The 21,195-nt window shown below is 50.8% G+C and overlaps 1 protein-coding gene across 1 annotated transcript; it reads left to right on the top strand.

Moving 5' to 3' along the window:
• Positions 1 to 940: 940 nt before the first annotated feature.
• On the top strand, positions 941 to 6,855 carry LOC543349 (thioredoxin reductase NTRA). The gene is made up of 2 exons (XM_044575743.1): positions 941 to 2,124; positions 6,428 to 6,855. The coding sequence occupies exons 1-2, from the start codon at positions 1,086 to 1,088 to the stop codon at positions 6,496 to 6,498; spliced, it is 1,110 nt and encodes a 369-aa protein (XP_044431678.1). The 5' UTR covers positions 941 to 1,085; the 3' UTR covers positions 6,499 to 6,855.
• The last annotated feature ends 14,340 nt before the right edge of the window (positions 6,856 to 21,195 follow it).

Raw genomic sequence — 21,195 nt, 5'->3', positions numbered from 1 at the left:
ACACGGTGCGTTCCTAACCTTAGCCGCAGCCGTCACAACTCCAGCCATCGCCTCGGCCCCCCTTCTCTTTCCCGTCCGGCGGCCTTGTTGGCGGCAAGGAAGTGGGTACTTGTCTTCCCGTTTTTTTTTTAGGTTTTTGTTTCTCCGGCGACATCGACGAGGTGGTGGCGACGATGGTGTTTTGAAATAAGTTCTCTGCAGTCTCCTTACCTCGATGTCGTCTGATCTGGCGTCGGCGAAGGGCCGGTGAGATTTGTGTCCCCAGATCGAATGGTTCCCTTTAGATCTTGGTAGTTCGTGTGTTTTTCCAGGAGAGCCATTGGCTGGTGCTTGGTGTGGCGACTTAGACATCCTCTTCTGTGTTGTTCTGTGTCTTGACCCGGTTTCTCTAGCCCTCTGAACTGGCAGTGATGAATCGCAAGCCAGTTTTGCTTGAAGTGATGATCCATCCAATGTTGCTTCAATGGTTTTTAGATCTCGTCTCAAGGGATGAGTGGCTATTGCATTCTTCAAAGCCTTGTATGGCGAGGGCATTTGTAGGCATCGCTTTTCTTTGCTGTTGGTTCAGTGCATGTTTCAATCTCCGGCAAGGCGGTGTATAATCAGAGAAAATAGAAGACTGATATGCATTTTAATGTAATTTTATTTTTATTGATCGTTCTACATCCATCCAGTTGTCTATCCATTTTATCTTAATCAGATCTACTCCCTCCTTTCTAAAATGGATGACAACGGAGGGAGTAAGATAGAACTTTTGTGAAAACGCACGTCATGTATGAACAGATGTAAAATCGACAAGCTAGCCGATATTGAAATCCCGGTCGACCGGTCGACATAGCTAGCCGTGTCGAACATTTGCTCTCGAGACTCAGGGGAGGGCGTCGAGCCTCGAGCGGCCGAGTAGGACCACACGTCCGCGACCGGTTGCATAAAATCCCGCGCAAAACCACGGCGGCAGCAAAGCCACGCGCGCGTCGGCCCGTTCCAGTCACCACCTGACACGGCCCGGCCCGACGACCCGCGCCACCGAAAACCCACCCAAATCCCCGGCCGCCGCCGCCCGCCCGCACCCCCCGCCGGCCTTGATGCGCCTCTGCTCCAAGCTCGCCGCGCTGCTCCGGAGGTCCCGCCCGTTCGCCGCTGCCACCGCCGCCGCGTCCGTCTCCGCGACCGCCACCGCCGCCGCGGCCGCCAACGGGATGGAGGAGGCGGCCGCGGGCCCGCTGCACACGCGCGTGTGCATCATTGGGAGCGGCCCCGCCGCGCACACGGCGGCCGTCTACGCGGCACGCGCCGAGCTCAAGCCCGTGCTCTTCGAGGGCTGGCTCGCCAACGACATCGCGGCGGGCGGGCAGCTCACCACCACCACCGACGTCGAGAACTTCCCCGGCTTCCCCGACGGCATCCTCGGCATCGACCTCATGGACCGCTGCCGCGCGCAGTCCGTGCGCTTCGGGACCAAGATCTTCTCCGAGACCGTCACCTCCGTCGACTTCTCCTCCCGCCCCTTCCGCGTCACCTCCGACGACACCGTCGTCCACGCCGACTCCGTCGTCGTCGCCACGGGCGCCGTCGCCCGCCGCCTCCATTTCGCCGGCTCCGACGCGTTCTGGAACCGTGGGATCTCCGCCTGCGCCGTCTGCGACGGTGCCGCGCCCATCTTCCGGAACAAGCCCATCGCCGTCGTCGGTGGCGGGGACTCTGCCATGGAGGAGGCCAACTTCCTCACCAAGTACGGCTCGCGCGTCTACATCATCCACCGCCGCGACGCCTTCCGCGCCTCCAAGATCATGCAGGCACGGGCTCTCTCCAACCCCAAAATCCAGGTCGTGTGGGACTCCGAGGTCGTTGAGGCCTACGGCGGCTCGGACGGCGGCCCCTTGGGCGGCGTCAAGGTCAAAAACCTGGTGACCGGCGAGGTATCCGACTTCCAGGTGGCCGGGCTCTTCTTTGCCATTGGGCATGAGCCAGCTACCAAGTTTCTCGCCGGACAGCTCGAGCTCGACTCCGATGGGTACGTGGCCACCAAGCCGGGCTCCACGCACACCAGTGTGAAGGGGGTCTTCGCTGCCGGGGACGTTCAGGACAAGAAGTACCGCCAGGCCATTACTGCCGCAGGATCAGGTATATACTTTCAGACTTTTGTTTAAGTTGCCTTTGATGACGCTGCATTGTAGTTACGACTAGAAATCACTGCCAATCATGGGTATGATGTTTTCATAAATTTAGAATTAAATACGTTCCTGCATTGTAGTTTCCCATTTATAGAAGTTGACACATCTAGTTTAAATATAGAAATTTCTAGCGGCTTGTCACTTTGTTAGATCAGATATTATATCTACTATCTCGTTTTCAAGCATTTGTGCTGTTCAAGTATAGTCTGGAAATTCATATGCAAGGAATAACCAAATAGGTATCCCTTGCTGGAGATAGTCATTTGTGCTGTTCAAGTATAGTCTGGTCTGGGGTCAGGATCCTGCATTGTTGTTCTTGGTTGCCATTGAATGATTCGCTAGCCGTACCTCACTTATCATGATCTAAGGGAGGGGGATGAGGCCAGAGGATATGGGAAGAGGAGAGTGATGTAGCCTAGCCATTCAGACCACTGACTTTATGTCATTTTTGTTCCTGCCATTGTTGTTCCTTGTGGTGGTCATCTGCTCATTGTTGCCCACCACTACAGTTGGTAACTGCTTCACAAGCAAGAGAGGTATACCGGGAGGAGGAGGCTTCCTGGGAAGGCAGCACTAGCAGAGGAGCAAGTTGAGCATGGTAGGAAGGGGTTGAGTGTGGTGATGGAGAAGGGACAGCCAGGCCCAATGAACCACCGATTCATCCTCCTCTCACTTGTCCTTCTATTATTCCTTAACAAGTCGAAACGAGACAGGAAGGGATTGAGTGAGGTGGTGGAGAAGGGAAAGCCCGGCCCAGAGGACCTCTGATTCGTGATTACTTGTATAAGGAGTCGTCCTACTTTAGTTGGGTCATCAACCTTAATTTACTAGGTCACACTCTGCACTCTATTTGCTAGCATCTTGAAGAACACTGTCCACCTGCAATCCTTTGTTTTTTGGCACCCTCATCTAGCTACGTTGTTTTCGCGCAACCTACCAAAGTTCCTAGTAATTATATTGTTGGGTATAGTAGGTAATTTGTGTATTGATTTATGATGCATCAGCTGTTGAAGATATGCCATGTTGAGTTATGATATTGTACCAGGACAATGCCTGTGCGTTGCAATAGGGTATACATATTCTAGTAAGCTAGTTTGTGATTTACCTGCCCATACTAATGTTATTATGTGAATAAATGCTTATCAAATCCTGCCCGTGATTTACCTTATAGTTTGATGAGAAGTTTGGTAAGTAAACTAAAGTGGGATTGGTTTAGAAGGTAAGTAAATTAAGGTGATTGATTATCATAAGGAGAAGGTTGGACGAAGGGGTGGTTGGAAGAAGTGAAACACGGAACCTTAGTATTGCTTAATGATAAGGTTTATTTATGGATCCAACTAGAGAAATCTGAACTACTGGGCCTGCTCTTGTGAATTTTTGACCCTTATGTGTGGAATTGGGGAGCAATAGCATAGTATTGTTTGGTATGGTGTTGCTATTACTAAATAATATGGATCAGATATTTTTCTTAATGTCTCCCTTCTTAATATGGAAACAGCCTCTTACAGAAATGTAGGGAAAGGCTGCGTACAATAGACCCAAAGTGGTCGGACCCTTCCCCAGACCCTGCGCAAGCGGGAGCTACATGCACTGGGGCTGCCCCCTCCCTTCTAGCTGCATCCATAGTTATCACATGAAAATAGTTATGCTGTCTTGGTTTCTTTGGGGAATAATAGGAGATGCTCCATTTTGGTTTTATACATAAAGTTGTTCCCTACACTTTCCTAAGCCCAGACTGGAGTAGCCGAATCATAGAACTTTGGGCATGTTTGGATTCTTTGTACAACTTGCTTTGCCAAGGAATGGAAAACTAGCCCCACATGATTAGTAGCTCAAGATATTTGGTTATGTTGTCTTTAAACTGTAAAATGAGTGTTCATTTTCAGAAACATATAATCATTTCTTCAAAATATTGTATAATATTTATTTGATACTCTTTAGTGGACAACAGCATGACCACAGGTGAGCCCCAATTTTGCTCCCCTCAGTGGTCTCATATTTCTTTGCACATGTGAGCAGAGTTTTCAACAAGGCCTAGGTGTCGGGTCAGCGGCAACCCAGTGCCTAGCATCCAGGCCACCAAGGTCCTGCCTAGGAATTGCACTGCAAGATCATGCAGCTGAGGCTGCTGAGCACTGGGCATTTTCTGTTCCCTTTAAGGAGGGTTTTGAGCTCCACCGAACACTAGTCTAGTAGTCTTGCTATGAGATTAAATGGCAGTTGGATGGGCTTGAGAGGGAACAAAACTTTTGCTCCACTAACCGAAGCCCGTTTGAAGTAGTGACGGAATGGCAGCAGGCCAGCAGCCCATGTAGCCTATGCGTTTACTTGAAAGTAAAATGACCTATAAGCATCAGCATCCTCTAGCTTTTTCATACAGAGTTTTCTCATTAGGTTTCTCTCTTTTCATTGTTTTGCCTGATGGGGGCTTTCCCCTGGTTCTTATTAGATGACCAGCCAGTACAAACGAAGTCTCACCGTACAAAGCCTTAAGAAAATCTGCTTACTTCTCATTCATACTATGAGACTATTTTCTATGCCATTCTTTTCAAACAATATCAATATCAGAGGACTTCAACGAGCTTCACGGGTAAATCCTAAGTTGTGACATTGTGGCAATTAATCTGAACATGTTAATTTCTTATATGTGGTTGCAAAAGTATCGACCAGTCATTTTAGACGTAGAATCATGTCACTGTTACACCAAAATGCAAGTGCAGGGTTTAAAAAAAATGCAAGTGCAATAGCCCAATGTGGCTGATTTTGTGATTACGAAGCAATATGAAGTACTTTTATAATTAAAAGCAAATAATCTGCACTAAGGGCAGTGTTTTTTTTTTTGGAGAAAACACAACATCTATTTTGGACTTGGTACGCTGGCTTCCTTTACATGGAATGCAAGCAATATATAGTCACTTTTATTTTGCAAACATCATCTGTTCTTCCAAGTCACCCAGTTTTTTTCCGAGAAACTTGCAGGAGCATGTTTTTTGGAAGAACTCGATGAATTTGGTAGATCCTTTTAGGAGACACTCAATGGGACTTAAGAGTCATGCTAAAACTTTAAGCTAATAAAATATGGAGAGTTTGTTGTGCAATTTATAGATTGTTGTACGTTGATCTGGGCTGGCTAGGACTGTTTGAGTCCTTCAATCTAGAGTATCAACTTTTCTCTAACAGTTTTTTTGGGACACTTTTAGCATTGAAATTACCAGCCACACTGTCATCATTGAAATTACCACAGCCACACTGTCATCATTGAAATTACCCCAGCCACACTGTCATCATTGATTTAGTTGATTTTGTCAGGCATGGTATAGTTGCATCACTCTGGCACCTGTCATTTATTGTATAGGTTTGATGCCATTGTCCTTTATGTGAATAATTTGATATAAATCATTGGGGTTACTGTAGCAAACAAGGAGTCAGGCTCAACTTTCATGAGTATGATAAATAAGTTATGCCAACCAACAGAAATCATAGTAAAATACCAAGACATAATTGTGTTCTTCCATGTTCCATCACATGCCCTGCAATAAGGATGTGTCGACATTACAAGATAGAAGCACATTGTGAAACGATGAAGCCTCCATGGCTTCATCTCTTTGATTATGGACCCTCTTATCTGGCGAACGTTCGCCAGGAGGGGTTGCATTTGCGAACGTTTTGATGGCATTTTTAGTTGTGTGGGGTCGCAGTTTCTTCAAAGTGACATGGCATTTCCATGTCGCTCTTAAGAAACTGCCACCCGGCACACAACTAAAAATGCCATAAAAAACATTTGAAATGCCACCTGTTCCCAGCGAACGTTCGCCAGGGAACATTACCATTGATTATTGATTTAAAGTTGCACAACAAGAGTAGTATATCAAGATGTAGGATAAGGGTGCTGCCATTGTTCGAAAAAGTCGCCACAATATCCCAACCTGGCTATGGACATCAAAACTAACCGTCTTTATGAACACAGAACTGTGACATGCTTTGAGGGGACTCTCCCCTCTTCACATCACCATGTAGCCATCATTTTTTTCTTTGTAAAATTACACTATAGGGGCCTCTCGTCGGTTTTGCAAAAAAGGGGCCCCATTGCATTCTCCCAATTATGGCACTCTTTATGGTTCTCTACTTGAAAGCTTCAGTCATATGGCTGCAGGCCTGCAGTATCTGTTCGTGATGCTTGTTTTGTGGAATTAGTTCACTATAGTGACGTGGAATAAGTTTCTAATTTGATGTTATATGCATTGGTGGTGCAGGCTGTATGGCTGCTTTGGACGCGGAGCACTACCTGCAGGAGGTTGGCGCACAGGAAGGGAAGACTGATTGACTATATGTGGGGAAAGCAGATGGTAGTTCTACGAAAATTTCATTGGTGCCAAAATCTGCACTCTGAGGCGCAATTGTGATGAATCGTGTCAGCTCCTCAAAATCAGCAGATTGTTATTGTTTTTAGGCCGCAAGTATATGATACGCTGTTGGAAATTTATTCCTGTGGATGGTCAAGTTGTGCTGGTGTTTTCGCATTCAAAATATCTGAATGACAAGACGAATTTGTGAATCCTGATTACTGTCTCCTTCCTGTGGATGGAAGGAACATTTAAACTCTATTAGGCCAATTTCGTTCTTTGAGATCATACTCCTTTGGATTGGAATATAAGTCGGGCATCGGATTTTTGGTTCTTGATTTGACTAGCCAAACTTAAGTTGAAAATTATATCTCAAGATTAATTGTTGAATGAACTCTCTAAATATATATATAGTTAAATCGATGACCTAAGTGCTTGTGTCTGACTTATATTTCCAACCGGCGTAGATGAAATGCCCCCAATTTATTAGAGATCATGGGAACCAAAATCTCTTGTTACTGAGCTTGAGGACGGAGAAGCTCAGATGATCTTCATGGATGCCCTGCTCTTCAGGGAGCGGCGAGGGTGGGGGTCAACCGAGGATTGAAATTTGTGGAATACCTGAGAGAGGACTGATGCCGATGGGGGAGGATTGAACAATCACGGGCGGAGCCAGTACCTATGGTTCGCGGAGGGTGGGAGGGAGCCATCTCAATGTTGTTATGTTATCGGTAATTTCTTCTTTGAACAAAAGTTGTAATTGATTGAGTTATGGTTGGGATCATCATAGTTATTATATAGGCTTGTATTGATCTATTCCTCCTCTCTAGTGTTACTCTATTGCCAGACCATGGTTGTTCCTGTGCTCAATAAATATAAATCATGTGGCTTCTCCTGCCCTCAATCAATAAAAATCATGCGGCCTCCTGTGGGAGTTGATACGCTTCCTTCTACCATGACCGTGTTTCAAAATTGTATTAATAGTAGCCTAAGCACTATATCTAACTCAGGGCATGACACCTATATACACTTTGGCTACCATAATGTATGAACAATGTTAACATGAACTCTACATTTTCAAATTGGTAGGGGTACATAGCACTTATGTTCACATCTCTCTCATCTCCAAACCCTAGAAAGGAGATTTTGTGGGCTCACCGTGCCACTACCATACCTCCTCCGCCAATATGTTGTCGCCTGCCTCCTCCTCCACCGGATCTATCGGTGTGGAAGTGCACGAATGCCCCGATATACCGGATAGAGCTCTATTCCCCCCGCTTTGGATCTTTTAGTAGGGTTACACGGTGGCAACGATATAGCGAATATAGTTTCGTCAAGCCTTACAATCTCGACGCTTTCGACTGCGGCAGCGTTTGTGGCTCGTTAGTGTAGATTGCAGCCGACCTCTCTTGCCTGTGAGGTTAGGTTTGAAGGGCTTGTCGGAGTTGCGTTGAAGGTAAACATGGGTGACAGAGATAACCGAAGATGCTCGATGGCAACAAGGTATTTGTTTGACCAGTTCGTCCTTCTGCACAAGGACTACGTCTGGTTGGAGGGGCTGTGACTTAACACGGAAGATAAACTCTCTTCACCCTATTCTCCTCGACAATCGATTCGTCAACCGATGCCGATTACTCGTGGTAGATACTTGAAGGCGATCTCCGAACCTTTACAAACTTCTTCTTCGAGAAACACAATCACTCTTGGTCTCTGAAGAAATTGACACCTAACCGTCTAGAGAGTCTGCAGCTCTCCAGTGTAATAGGTGGAGCGTACTAGACTTAGATTCCAGTGATGCTGAACCACTATCTAATTCTTCGGCTCTAGGGTTTTTCTCTCGATGGATTTTAAACTCAAATCGCTCGGAGAGTGGGTTGCTCAACAATCTTCTCAGAATCAAACGGAGCAGCCGCCAGACAAAGTCGGCGCGGGGTGGCTATTTATAGCTGCAACCTTCCCAGATGGGAAATGACCATTTTGGACACTCGGTCTAGCCAATGGCCAACCGACACGTTCACAACGGTTGGATTTGGAGCAAAAATAACATTACTTGAGGAACAGGTAATGCTAACTCCTCGTTCCGAGACAAATCTCTTGCAGCGAAGAAGATCACAGTCTCTTGCTGGCAAGTATTTGCTCAGAACACAAAGAGATTTCTCTCACAACTTTCATAGGATTTGGGTTTAGCATCAGAGATTCAAAGTTTCGAATGCTACATCCATCTTAATAGTACGGTGGTCCTATGACTCAATGAAAGAAGAAGAACAACAGAATTAATGCTACATCTTCACTTCTTCTTCATTCTTCCTCGAGCGCAGTCATTTTCCTCGAACACACCGAACCAATTGCTTGAACTTCAGCAATTTTTAGGGGCCATTCTTGTTAGCATCATCTTCGGTGATAACCTTCTCTACAACTCATGGAGATTATCTTCGTCGTTTTCATCGAACTCCTCGATCGCTGAGGGACCTGTTAATCTGTGTGCACTAGCAAACACATAAGTCCCATACTGTTTATGTCAGCAAACTCCAAAACATAAGGGGCCTATCATTGCACCAACAATATCCCCTTTTTGGAAGGTTATTGACAAAACAAATAATCATCAGAGTGAAGATAGATAAATGAAATGTAAATCGAACAAGAGTAAATTTGTGTTACTTGCCTCGATGAAATATACTCCCCCTAGATGTATGCAGGATCAGAAATATGATATGAAATGTTCTACAATTCTTTGAAGTATGTGGAGGATTTTTCAAACAATCGAGGTAATGATTCGCACTGATGATATATAATCCATCGAGAATGTAGTGCAATCATTCATAACTTCTGATAATAATTCCACCTACAAAACAAATGCTTCGAAAGAAATAGAGCAGCAGGCGGGGTTATTAATATTACATCACAGATCATAAGTTTTACATCAGGGCACAAATAGTCTTTAAGGCATATTGCACAAAAGTCTCATAAATCAGACCGAATAAACACAGAGAGCAAATCTATCGAAACTCGATGTAATTCTCCCCATTTTGTCAACTAGTGTCAAAAAGGTGACGAAGAACATGAGTGCAAAAGAGGTGAATTTGGTTCACTCTAAGGCATCTCCAGAAGAACTAGCCGAAGAGGTTTCTAATTTGGAAGCAACTGGAATATCATCATCGTCAGCAGCAGTAGATGTTCCTTAGAGACTGGCTTGAGGCTGAGAGGATGAAGGCACGGTGGAATCAACACGTTGATTCTTGTGAGATAGCACATTCCTTTCAGCTGGTTTCTCAGTTGGTGAGGTAGCTTCTGATTTGTCGAGCAACTTGCGCAGCTGAAACCAAAGTAAATCAGTTGTTGGTTCATGAGCTGGCAAAGGTGGAGTGACACAATCTTGAAACTCTTCAGCAGAGAAACCTTTATCAATATACTCATAGTGTTCTTTAAGATCTAAGTTGTTGAGTTGTTTCTTGGAGAAGAACTTTAGAAGCAGTTTCCATAAGCACTTCTTATTTCCAGCCGTGATCATGTGCACAACTTTCGTCCTGTTGTTGATGGCATTCAGTTCAGTAGCCAGATGTTCTTTCTCTCGGCGATCCTCAACCATATGCCTCAACAACACCTGTTGAGTATGTAAACTCACTTCGAGATGTGAAGGAGGTTGGGTATTTGCTTGGCGATCACGCTGAGGTAGCCGTGGCCCATCGAATGTATTGTGATAATCTGGAGGGCTTGACACTGGTGCTTTGCCCAAAGAAAAATCTTCCATGACTCGCAATATATCACGAACCAGAGGAATGAAGCTTTTGTGACTGACTTTTGCCAAATATTCGATGTGCATCGCATAATCAACCACTTTCTAAATCCAAGGCGCAAAGACTTTGATGGTTTTTGGATGCTGAGCAGAGTCCATCAGTATGCGCAGGAACATGTCTTCGACATCAAAGATATATCCTTGGGAGATGGCATGAATGGTGTTTCGAAGAACATCAGATATAGCATTTTCAACATTCATCCTGGACAGAGGACAGATGGTATAAACAAGTATGTGATATAGAGTATGATTGTCAAAAGTCAAATGCTCGGGCAAGGCAGGACCATTGTAGTCACGAATTTTCTCTTGGTCCATGGCGCAATGGAAATCTTCATCGGGGATGGCATCAATATTGTGAACTCGAATTTCAGTCCTGCCATGATCGAACCGAGGGGAATGAAAGTGATAGACAAAGTCCATTGCAGAGCATTTTATGCATTTCCTTCTGTCATCCATTTCATGATCCATTTGGTACTATGAGATTCATCACCAGTGATGTATAGTGTGGCATAGAATTGAAGTATAATATCCATGTTCCACGGATGTTGAAATGCAAAGACATGCGTGAGGCCAAAATCTTCGATATCTTGCAATACTTAATTAAAGCAGCCAATGTTCTTCATAGCAGCAATATCCGAGAACTCATGAGGAAAAATCTTGCGGCTGTCATATAAGATCCGAGAATAATATATAGCCTGTTGTTGAGTCTAGAACCGAGGTGATTCAGAAGTGCGAGGCTTGCTGTATGGACTCTCTTGAAAGAAAAGAGGATGAGTGTTATGATTGAAAAGTGGCCCTTTGACGCCAACGCCTATAGAGAATAAAGGTAGTTGCTCACGAGGATATGGATATTTGAGCTCATCTTTAACGGAAATCATTTCATAGCCATAAATGACAGAGTCTGAATGATGAGCAAAAACTGACTTTACTGTAGAAGGACCAACATCTGAAGTTCTTTTCGTAGAGTTGAGGGAATTCACAGTGGATAGGGAGTAGAAACTTTATCAGGCACTAAAGCTTTATCAGGCACTACAGACTGATGGGGATGTTCTTCGACAGACGGTTGAGGTGCAGAGGGAGGAAGTGAGTCATTTGGTTCAACATAAGCTGGAGAAGCTTGGTGCTCAGACTGAGGAAATTCACCTTCTTTTGATACATTTTGCTAAGAAGGATTTGCTTCATGAACAGGGGAGCCCACAAGCACTGTTTCAGTTGGCCTTGGCGAAGTAGGAGCATTTGTGACTGGTGTTGGGGATATACATAACAGGTAGGCCCACGAAGGGTCGAAATATCATGAAGCATGGGGTCCACACAACATGTGGGTCCAGGTCAATTTCATACAGACACACTATCCACTCGGACAAGCAGCATACTGTCCACTCGACCAAGAAACATACCATCCACTCGGATGACGGTTCACCACTCGACCGTACGACTCACTCGGATATACGAAGACTAGCAGGCAGCAAGGCAGTCGGCATCTTTCTAATAGTGAGGGCTTAATAGCGGGCTGGCATTATGGCATTCATACCCCACTTTGTAACATAGGAGGTGAGGGGGTGGCGCACTCTATATAAGCCACCCCCCACCACTAGACTTGGGGGGGCTCTTCTTCCACCTCTCTCTCTTTTCACCATTAGTCTCAGGACTTAGCTCAGGCATGGGGATCCGTTCCTCTCTCTCACACACATTGTAATCTCCGGATATATACTCAGATAAAACAAAGCCTCTCCGGAGCACGAGACGTAGGGTTGTTATCTCCACCGCGAGAGGCCCGAACTCGCTAAAACCACCGTGTCACCCATATGCATCTCGATAGATCATGCTCCGTTATACTACCCCTATTCTACTGTCAGACTTAGAACCACGACAGTTGGCGCCCACCTTGGGGCATGGCGTCTATCGAGCCATGATGCAAATGGTTTTTTCTTCAATCTTCAACAGCGAATCAACTACGATCGCCACAGAAATTGGCCGCTAGAGTTCTGGTCATCACGCATTCGTACAAACAAAAGGACAAGGGAAGTATCCATTCGATCTAGTCTTTCCACAATACATTGTCTAACAATGAGTTTGTCTTTTCCTCCCCCAGGATCAGACGCACCCTTGCATGATCGGTCATGAAACTGAGAGGAAGAGAGAAGGGCAAGTCAATCCTCATCTTTCTTGTCTTCTCAACATGATCATCATCAATGGCAACCACTGCAAACAGCCGTTGGCGTGGGCATCCCGTTGTCTCTGTCGTAGTCTATGACACCGTCAATGAGCTCGCGCAATCACCCTCCTGCGCGGTTGCTTCATGAACAGGGGAGCCCACAAGCACTGTTTCAGTTGGCCTTGGCGAAGTAGGAGCATTTGTGACTGGTGTTGGGGATATACATAACAGGTAGGCCCACGAAGGGTCGAAATATCATGAAGCATGGGGTCCACACAACATGTGGGTCCAGGTCAATTTCATACAGACACACTATCCACTCGGACAAGCAGCATACTGTCCACTCGACCAAGAAACATACCATCCACTCGGATGACGGTTCACCACTCGACCGTACGACTCACTCGGATATACGAAGACTACCAGGCAGCAAGGCAGTCGGCATCTTTCTAATAGTGAGGGCTTAATAGCGGGCTGGCATTATGGCATTCATACCCCACTTTGTAACATAGGAGGTGAGGGGGTGGCGCACTCTATATAAGCCACCCCCACCACTAGACTTGGGGGGGCTCTTCTTCCACCTCTCTCTCTTTTCACCATTAGTCTCAGGACTTAGCTCAGGCATGGGGATCCGTTCCTCTCTCTCACACACACATTGTAATCTCCGGATATATACTCAGATAAAACAAAGCCTCTCCGGAGCACGAGACGTAGGGTTGTTATCTCCACCGTGAGAGGCCCGAACTCGTTAAAACCACCGTGTCACCCATATGCATCTCGATAGATCATGCTCCGTTATCCTACCCCTATTCTACTGTCAGACTTAGAACCACGACAGTTGGCGCCCACCTTGGGGCATGGCGTCTATCGAGCCATGATGCAAATGGTTTTTTCTTCAATCTTCAACAGCGAATCAACTACGATCGCCACAGAAATTGGCCGCTAGAGTTCTGGTCATCACGCATTCGTACAAACAAAAGGACAAGGGAAGTATCCATTCGATCTAGTCTTTCCACAATACATTGTCTAACAATGAGTTTGTCTTTTCCTCCCCCAGGATCAGACGCACCCTTGCATGATCGGTCATGAAACTGAGAGGAAGAGAGAAGGGCAAGTCAATCCTCATCTTTCTTGTCTTCTCAACATGATCATCATCAATGGCAACCACTGCAAACAGCCGTTGGCGTGGGCATCCCGTTGTCTCTGTCGTAGTCTACGACACCGTCAATGAGCTCGCGCAATCACCCTCCTGCGCGGCGTCTGCTGCGCGTCTCCGGCCTCATCTACGACACCATCGGCGAGTTCATACAAACGCCCCCCCGGCGCGGTCCGCCGCATCGTCTCCGGCCTCATCTACGACACCATCGGCGAGCTCATACAAACGCCCCCCGGCGCGGTCCGCCGCGTCGCCTCCGGCCTCGTCTACGACGCCGTCGGCGAGCTCGTCCAAACACCCTCCAGCGCGGTCCGCCGCGCCGTCGAGCACGTACAAACAGCCACTTGCGCGGTCCATCGCGTCGTTCCCGGCCCGTCTGCGACGTCCTCGCGCGCGGCCACCTCCTCTAGCCGGTGTCAATGGCTCTACGGTTGGGTTTGCCTTCGTCACACATGCATGCAGGCTCACGCATATCCCACTTGCATGAACGTTGAGGAGGTGAAAGGAAATTGCTTTGATTGACGAATCAATGTCCGTTAGTGCATGGCCAAAGGAAGGAATAACGGAAGGAAAAGAATGGAAATTTTCTTGATTGCCAAATCAATGTCAATTAGTGCATGGCCAAGAGATGGAAACTGCCATTTCATCAATTGGGCAAGAGTTATAGCACGCAGATTCTTTGGACGTGGGCAACTCCATCAATGCCTCGTAACGTATTCTTCATGGCCCCGGACAGGTGGTCCGGCTCCTCGAGCAGCAAGACGCAGCAGCCGCAGCGTGAGACTCCTCCACCCAGTCGATTGATAGAGGGCGGCCTCCGCGCAGCGGAGACACGTCTGATTGAGCGGTTTGCTGGTTCACTCGGAAAAATCTCGCACTCGGACGGGTTGTTCACTCCGACTGCTAACCTGCTCCCTCGGCGAATCCTAATAATTTCCATGGCGACCATGGTCAGAGGGGCACTTCTGAAATTCGCATGGATGCGGGGGCCTAATGCGGCATTCGAGAATGGCCACGTCCCCGACCATCGTACTCTCCCATCCAGTCGGAGCTACAACGGTGGAATCATTCGGAGCACAAATCTGACGCGGCGCCCTGCACGACGTCACTTGGATACATCATCATCACTCGGCAGCAGTTACAACGGCGCACGGCTCTCCATCCTCTACACCGGCTCAACGATGCACCATGGCCACTCCGGAGAAAAGATTCGGCACTCGACAGGGATAGAGCCAAAGGAAACGTCATCCAGAACCACTCGGAAGAAAAGACATTTGGCTATCCATCACCCGTCTCCACGGGATGCGTCTACTTCACTCGGACGCCCGCGCATCGTCATTGCGCGGGACGCATCTACTTCACTCGGACGCCCGCGCATCGTCATTGCGCGGAACGCATCTACTTCACTCGGACTTCCCGCGCATCGCACACCGCAGGACACGTCTACTTCACTCGGATTCCCCGCGCATCGCCACTCCGGGCCACGCGTCTACATCATCTGGACGCTCCGCGCGTCGCCACTCTGCGGGACGCGTCTACGTCACTCGGACACCTCGCTCGTCGCCACTGCGCGGCACGCGCCTCTACTTCATCAGGACGCCCCGCGCATCGTCGCTCCGGGCCTCGTCAATCGGTTGGTCACCTCATCACCACTGGGCCGCTCTGCGCGTCGCCACTCGGTTGGTCACCTCATCACCACTCGACCGCTCCGGACGCCCCGCATCGGTTGGTCACCTCATCACCACACGACCGCTCCGGGCCTCGTCAATCGGTTGGTCACCTCATCACCACTGGGCCGCTCTGCGCGTCGCCACTCGGTTGGTCACCTCATCACCACTCGGCCGCTCCGCGCGTCGCCACTCGGTTGGTCACCTCATCACCACTCGACCGCTCCGGGCCTCGTCAATCGGTTGGTCACCTCATCACCACTGGGCCGCTCTGCGCGTCGCCACTCGGTTGGTCACCTCATCACCACTCGGCCGCTCCGCGCGTTGCCACTCGGTTGGTCACCTCATCACCACTCGACCGCTCCGGGCCTCGTCAATCGGTTGGTCACCTCATCACCACTGGGCCGCTCTGCGCGTCGCCACTCGGTTGGTCACCTCATCACCACTCGGCCGCTCCGCGCGTCGCCACTCGGTTGGTCACCTCATCACCACTCGACCACTCCGGGCCTCGTCAATCGGTTGGTCACCTCATCACCACTGGGCCGCTCTGCGCGTCGCCACTCGGTTGGTCACCTCATCACCACTCGGCCGCTCCGCGCGTCGCCACTCGGTTGGTCACCTCATCACCACTCGGCCGCTCCGCGCGTCGCCACTCGGTTGGTCACCTCATCACCACTGGGCCGCTCTGCGCGTCGCCACTCGGTTGGTCACCTCATCACCACTCGGCCGCCCCGCGCATCGCCACTCGGTTGGTCACCTCATCACCACTCGGCCGCCCCGCGCGTCGCCACTCGGTTGGTCACCTCATCACCACTCGGCCGCTACGTGCGTCGCCACTAGGTTGGTCACCTCATCACCACTCGGCCGCCCCGCGCGTCGCCACTCGGTTGGTCACCTCATCACCACTCGGCCGCTCCGCGCGTCGCCACTCGGTTGGTCACCTCATCACCACTCGGCCGCTCCGCGCGTCGCCACTCGGTTGGTTACCTCATCACCACTCGGCCGCTCCGCGCGTTGCCGCTCGGTTGGTCACCTCATCACCACTGGACCGCTCGGCGCGTCGCCACTCGGTTGGTCACCTCATCACCACTCGGCCGCCCCGCGCGTCGCCACTCGGTTGGTCACCTCATCACCACTCGGCCGCCCCGCGCGTCGCCACTCGGTTGGTCACCTCATCACCACTCGGCCGCTCCGCGCGTCGCCACTCGTTGGTCACCTCATCACCACTCGGCCGCTCCGCGCGTCGCCGCTCGGTTGGTCACCTCATCACCACTGGGCCGCTCTGCGCATCGCCCCTCGGTTGGTCACCTCATCACCACTCGGCCGCCCCGCGCGTCGCCACTCGGTTGGTCACCTCATCACCACTCGGCCGCCCGCGCCGTCGCCACTCGGTTGGTCACCTCATCACCACTCGGCCGCTCCGCGCGTCGCCACTCGGTTGGTCACCTCATCACCACTCGGCCGCCCCGCGCGTCGCCACTCGGTTGGTCACCTCATCACCACTCGGCCGCTCCGCGTCGCCACTCGGTTGGTCACCTCATCACCACTCGGCCGCTCCGCGCGTCGCCACTCGGTTGGTCACCTCATCACCACTCGGCCGCTCGCGCGTCGCCACTCGGTTGGTCACCTCATCACTCGGCCGCTCCGCGCGTCGCCACTCGGTTGGTCACCTCATCACCACTCGGCGCGCCGCGCGTCGCCACTCGGTTGGTCACCTCATCACCACTCGGCCGCCCGCGCGTCGCCACTCGGTTGGTCACCTCATCACCACTCGGCCGCCGCGCTCGCCACTCGGTTGGTCACCTCATCACCACTCGGCCGCCCGCGCGTCGCCACTCGGTTGGTCACCTCATCACCACTCGGCCGCTCCGCGCGTCGCCACTCGGTTGGTCACCTCATCACCACTCGGCCGCTCCGCGCGTCGCCACTCGTTGGTCATCCTCCCCGGCCGCTCCGGGCCCTTCGGTTGGTCACCTCATCACCACTCGGCCGCCTCCGCGCGTCGCCACTCGGTTGCGTCACCCTCATGCACCACTCGGCCGCTACCGCGGGCGTCGCCGCTCGGTTTGGTCACCTCATCACCACTCGGCCGCTCCGCGCGTCGCCGCTCGGTTGGTCACCTCATCACCACTCGGCCGCTCCCGCGCTCGCCCCTCGGTGGTCACCCTCATCACCCACTCCGGCCCGCGCCGCCGCGTCCGCCCCCGGTTGGCTCACCGTCCATCACCACTCGCCGCGCCGCTGGGCGCCCCTCGCGTTGGTCACCTCATCACCAACTCGGCCGCTCCGCGCGTCGCCACTCGGTTGGTCACCTCATCACCACTCGGCCGCCCGCGCGTCGCCACTCGGTTGGTCACCTCATCACCACTCGGCCGCTCCGCGCGTCGCCACTCGGTTGGTCACCTCATCACCACTCGGCCGCTCCGCGCGTCGCCACTCGGTTGGTCACCTCATCACCACTCGGCCGCTCCGCGCGTCGCCACTCGGTTGGTCACCTCATCACCACTCGGCCGCCCCGGGCGTCGCCACTCGGTTGGTCACCTCATAACCACTCGGCCGCCCCGCGGGTCGCCACAGGTTGGTCACCTCATAACCACTCGGCCGCCCCGCGCGTCGCCACAGGTTGGTCACCTCATAACCACTCGGCCGCCCCGCGCGTCGCCATCAGTTGATCACCTCATCAGCACTCGGCCGCCCCGCGCGTCGCCAATCGGTTGGTCACCTCATCACCACTCGACCGCCCTGCGCGCCTTCAGACAGCTAAGTCATTTTGCATTCTGTTATTTTCGTCTTCCCGAGTATTCCATGATTCACACATCAGGTTCTCTCGGAGGCCACACCACCGAGTGTACCTCTAGGCTCGACTGCTTATTTTCACATATTTGCTTAGTACTGGTTATGTGACTCCGAAGTCCAACTTCCTTTTTTTCGCATATATCATTCACGAACACCATGTGTCGTTCTTCATTTCGAGTTTGCATCGGTCCTCCGGGGCTGCAACTCAGTGAAAACACTACACTTCCGTTTTATTTTAGCCAGTATTCCAACAAGTTCAGTAGGATTTCTCGCTTCGACAAGTGCGAACAAATCCTTCGCTCTTTTAAACTTTTGCTGGTCAACCAGCAAGTCCCTTGCACTCCCAGCGGGTGTCTATGGGTGTTATTCACACAAATCATTTCAGCACACATCAAATTTCCTCAAGAAATTATTGTGTTGACTTGTGCCATTTTTTACACAAGTTACCACGATCACTCGACGGCCCTACGCGCCAACTTCATCGCTGCTCGGACTCGGTCTCCATACTGGTCCTAGCGCACCACAACACTGACTTTGTCGCCCTGTTGATTTCAAACACGTCCGGCCAACCCCTCTATGGAATTCTCTTCATCGTACCAATGATATAGACCTCGTCGGGCATGAGACAGATAAGTCCCTTTCATAATTAAACTTCACACTTCACTCTTTTGCGAGTTTGCTTCTTCCGAGCATCACTCGGAAGCTTCTCCTCATCTTTACCCAAATCCGACTCGATGAATTACAAATCATCCATTCAAAACTATATTTCTCATATTCCGACATGTCCGTTGTTGAAGCCTGTAGTATGCTCGGGGGCTACGCCGCACTCGGGGGCTGCATCTCATTTGGAATGACACTCTCCTAAGTGGTCGAGTACTTCATCACCAATCAGACCCTTCACTTCAACAAGTACATTCGATCCGTCACTTTGACAAATTTCATAATCACCCAGACACTCTGCGTGCCATTTTCGTTCCTACTCAAATTCAGTCGTCGCACCGGTCTTGTTGCGCCACAGCCACACTACACCGACCTTGTCGCTACATCAGCTTCAAAAGCATCTGGCTAACTCCTTCAAGGACCATTTTTGCCACTCAGCTGGACACTTAGTCCTTCACTCGGCCGCCCCGCGTGTCGCCACTCGGTTGTGCGCGTCTTCACCACTCGGCCGCCCCGCGCGTCGCCACTCGGTTGTGCGCGTCTTCACCACTCGGCCGCCCGCGCGGCGCCACTCGGTTTTGCACGTCTTCACCACTCGGCCGCCCCGCGCGTCGCCACTCGGTTGCGCACGTCTTCATCACTCGTCCGCCCCGCGCGTCTCCACTCGGTTGTGTGCGTCTTCACCACTCGGCCGCCCCGCGCATCGCCACTTGGTTCTGCACGTCTTCACCACTCGCCCGCCCCGCGCGGCGCCACTCGGTTTTGCACGTCTTCACCACTCGGCCGCCCCGCGCGTCACCATCAGTTGGACATGTCTTTACCTCTACACCCCCAGCACGGGAACGGCTAAGTTACTCATATGGTCAAACCTCATATCACACTCTGTAGCAAGCTTACCTCCTTCGAGCATCACTCGGGGGCTACGCGCGGCAGTTGGCCATGTCACCCTCAGGGGTTACGCCCATTTGGTCAACCTGTTGATCACATCAAGATATTCTTCTGACCATACATGCTCGGTTCGCCGAAGATCTATAAGTGAAGCACGTCCACTTGGATAAATACCCCTTTTCATGCAAAAGGGTAAAAATGAAGCGCCATCGCTGAATCGTACAGGCGACCTTACTCATCGTTCGTACAACCACCTCGTTACGCATCCATCCGATTGATTCAATTCCAGACAAAGATATTTGCCATGCCAACTGCATGGAGGTTTACCGAGAGACTTAAACCCTCTGCCAGAATCATCTAGTCCGACAGAGGCTCGGGGACTACACCCAGTGGGTGCACTCAGCGTGCCCCCACTGGAAGAGGACTCAGAAAGAAACATTTTGCTCGATGCAAACCCATCTCCAGTATTACTCGACCTCCGAGTCAGAGAAGAACAAGTTCGATCAGTACCAGCTAAGAAGAGTTTTAGTTCTCTCATACTCCCGCCGACTGCCCGCAGTCGACAGCAGTCTCGGGGACTACACCCAGTGGGTGCACTCAGCGTGCCCCCACTGGAATGGTATCCACTCGGAACGGTCCGCCCAACCCGAGTGACGGCCAAACAACAACAAAAAGACAGGCTCTAAGACTCCCGCCGACTGCCCGCAGTCGACAGCAGTCTCGGGGACTACACCCAGTGGGTGCACTCAGCGTGCCCCCACTGGAATGGTATCCACTCGGAACGGCCCGCCCAACCCGAGTGACGGCCAAACAACAACAAAAAGACAGGCTCTAAGACTCCCGCCGACTGCCCGCAGTCGACAGCAGTCTCGGGGACTACACCCAGTGGGTGCACTCAGCGTGCCCCCACTGGAATGGTATCCACTCGGAACGGTCCGCCCAACCCGAGTGACGGCCAAACAACAAAAAAGACACGTTCCAGGCGTGAAGAAATTCCGAGTAATCAGTTACTCGATGCAGGCCCAGCTCCAAATCACTCCAAAAAAATATTCTATAAGGCGAGTTTAACGCTCCTCCATGGACCAGTTTTGAGCCTTCTTCTAGGACTCAAAGTGTGAAACTCACAAGTGTGGATCTGAAACCGACTCGTATTGACGTTCCTCCGGGATAAGAATGGCATCTCTCTAAAGGAGCAGTCCATGTGTCAATCTGGTTGCACGAATTTAATGACATGCCCATACTCAGATCACGAGTTAAACCTCTCCCGAGAGATGAACGAATGTCACCAAGTTGCTCCTCACAGACACTTACCTCGATTAGTCGGGAAGCATGGTGCCGGAATCCATTGAGATTTTGTTCAAACCTTGGTTGTCTGAAAGCGCGGTGACATGTACCGAGTATTTCTGTAAATCACTCGGACCAAACTGTGTCTTACACCAACTCGTTCTGCAAAATCGCAATCGATTCGGGGGCTAATGTTGGGGATATACATAACAGGTAGGCCCACGAAGGGTCGAAATATCATGAAGCATGGGGTCCACACAACATGTGGGTCCAGGTCAA

This window comes from Triticum aestivum, chromosome 7B, assembly GCF_018294505.1.
Source record: "Triticum aestivum cultivar Chinese Spring chromosome 7B, IWGSC CS RefSeq v2.1, whole genome shotgun sequence".
In the NCBI taxonomy this organism is placed as follows: domain Eukaryota; kingdom Viridiplantae; phylum Streptophyta; class Magnoliopsida; order Poales; family Poaceae; genus Triticum; species Triticum aestivum.
This window is presented reverse-complemented; position numbering and strand designations above follow the sequence as displayed.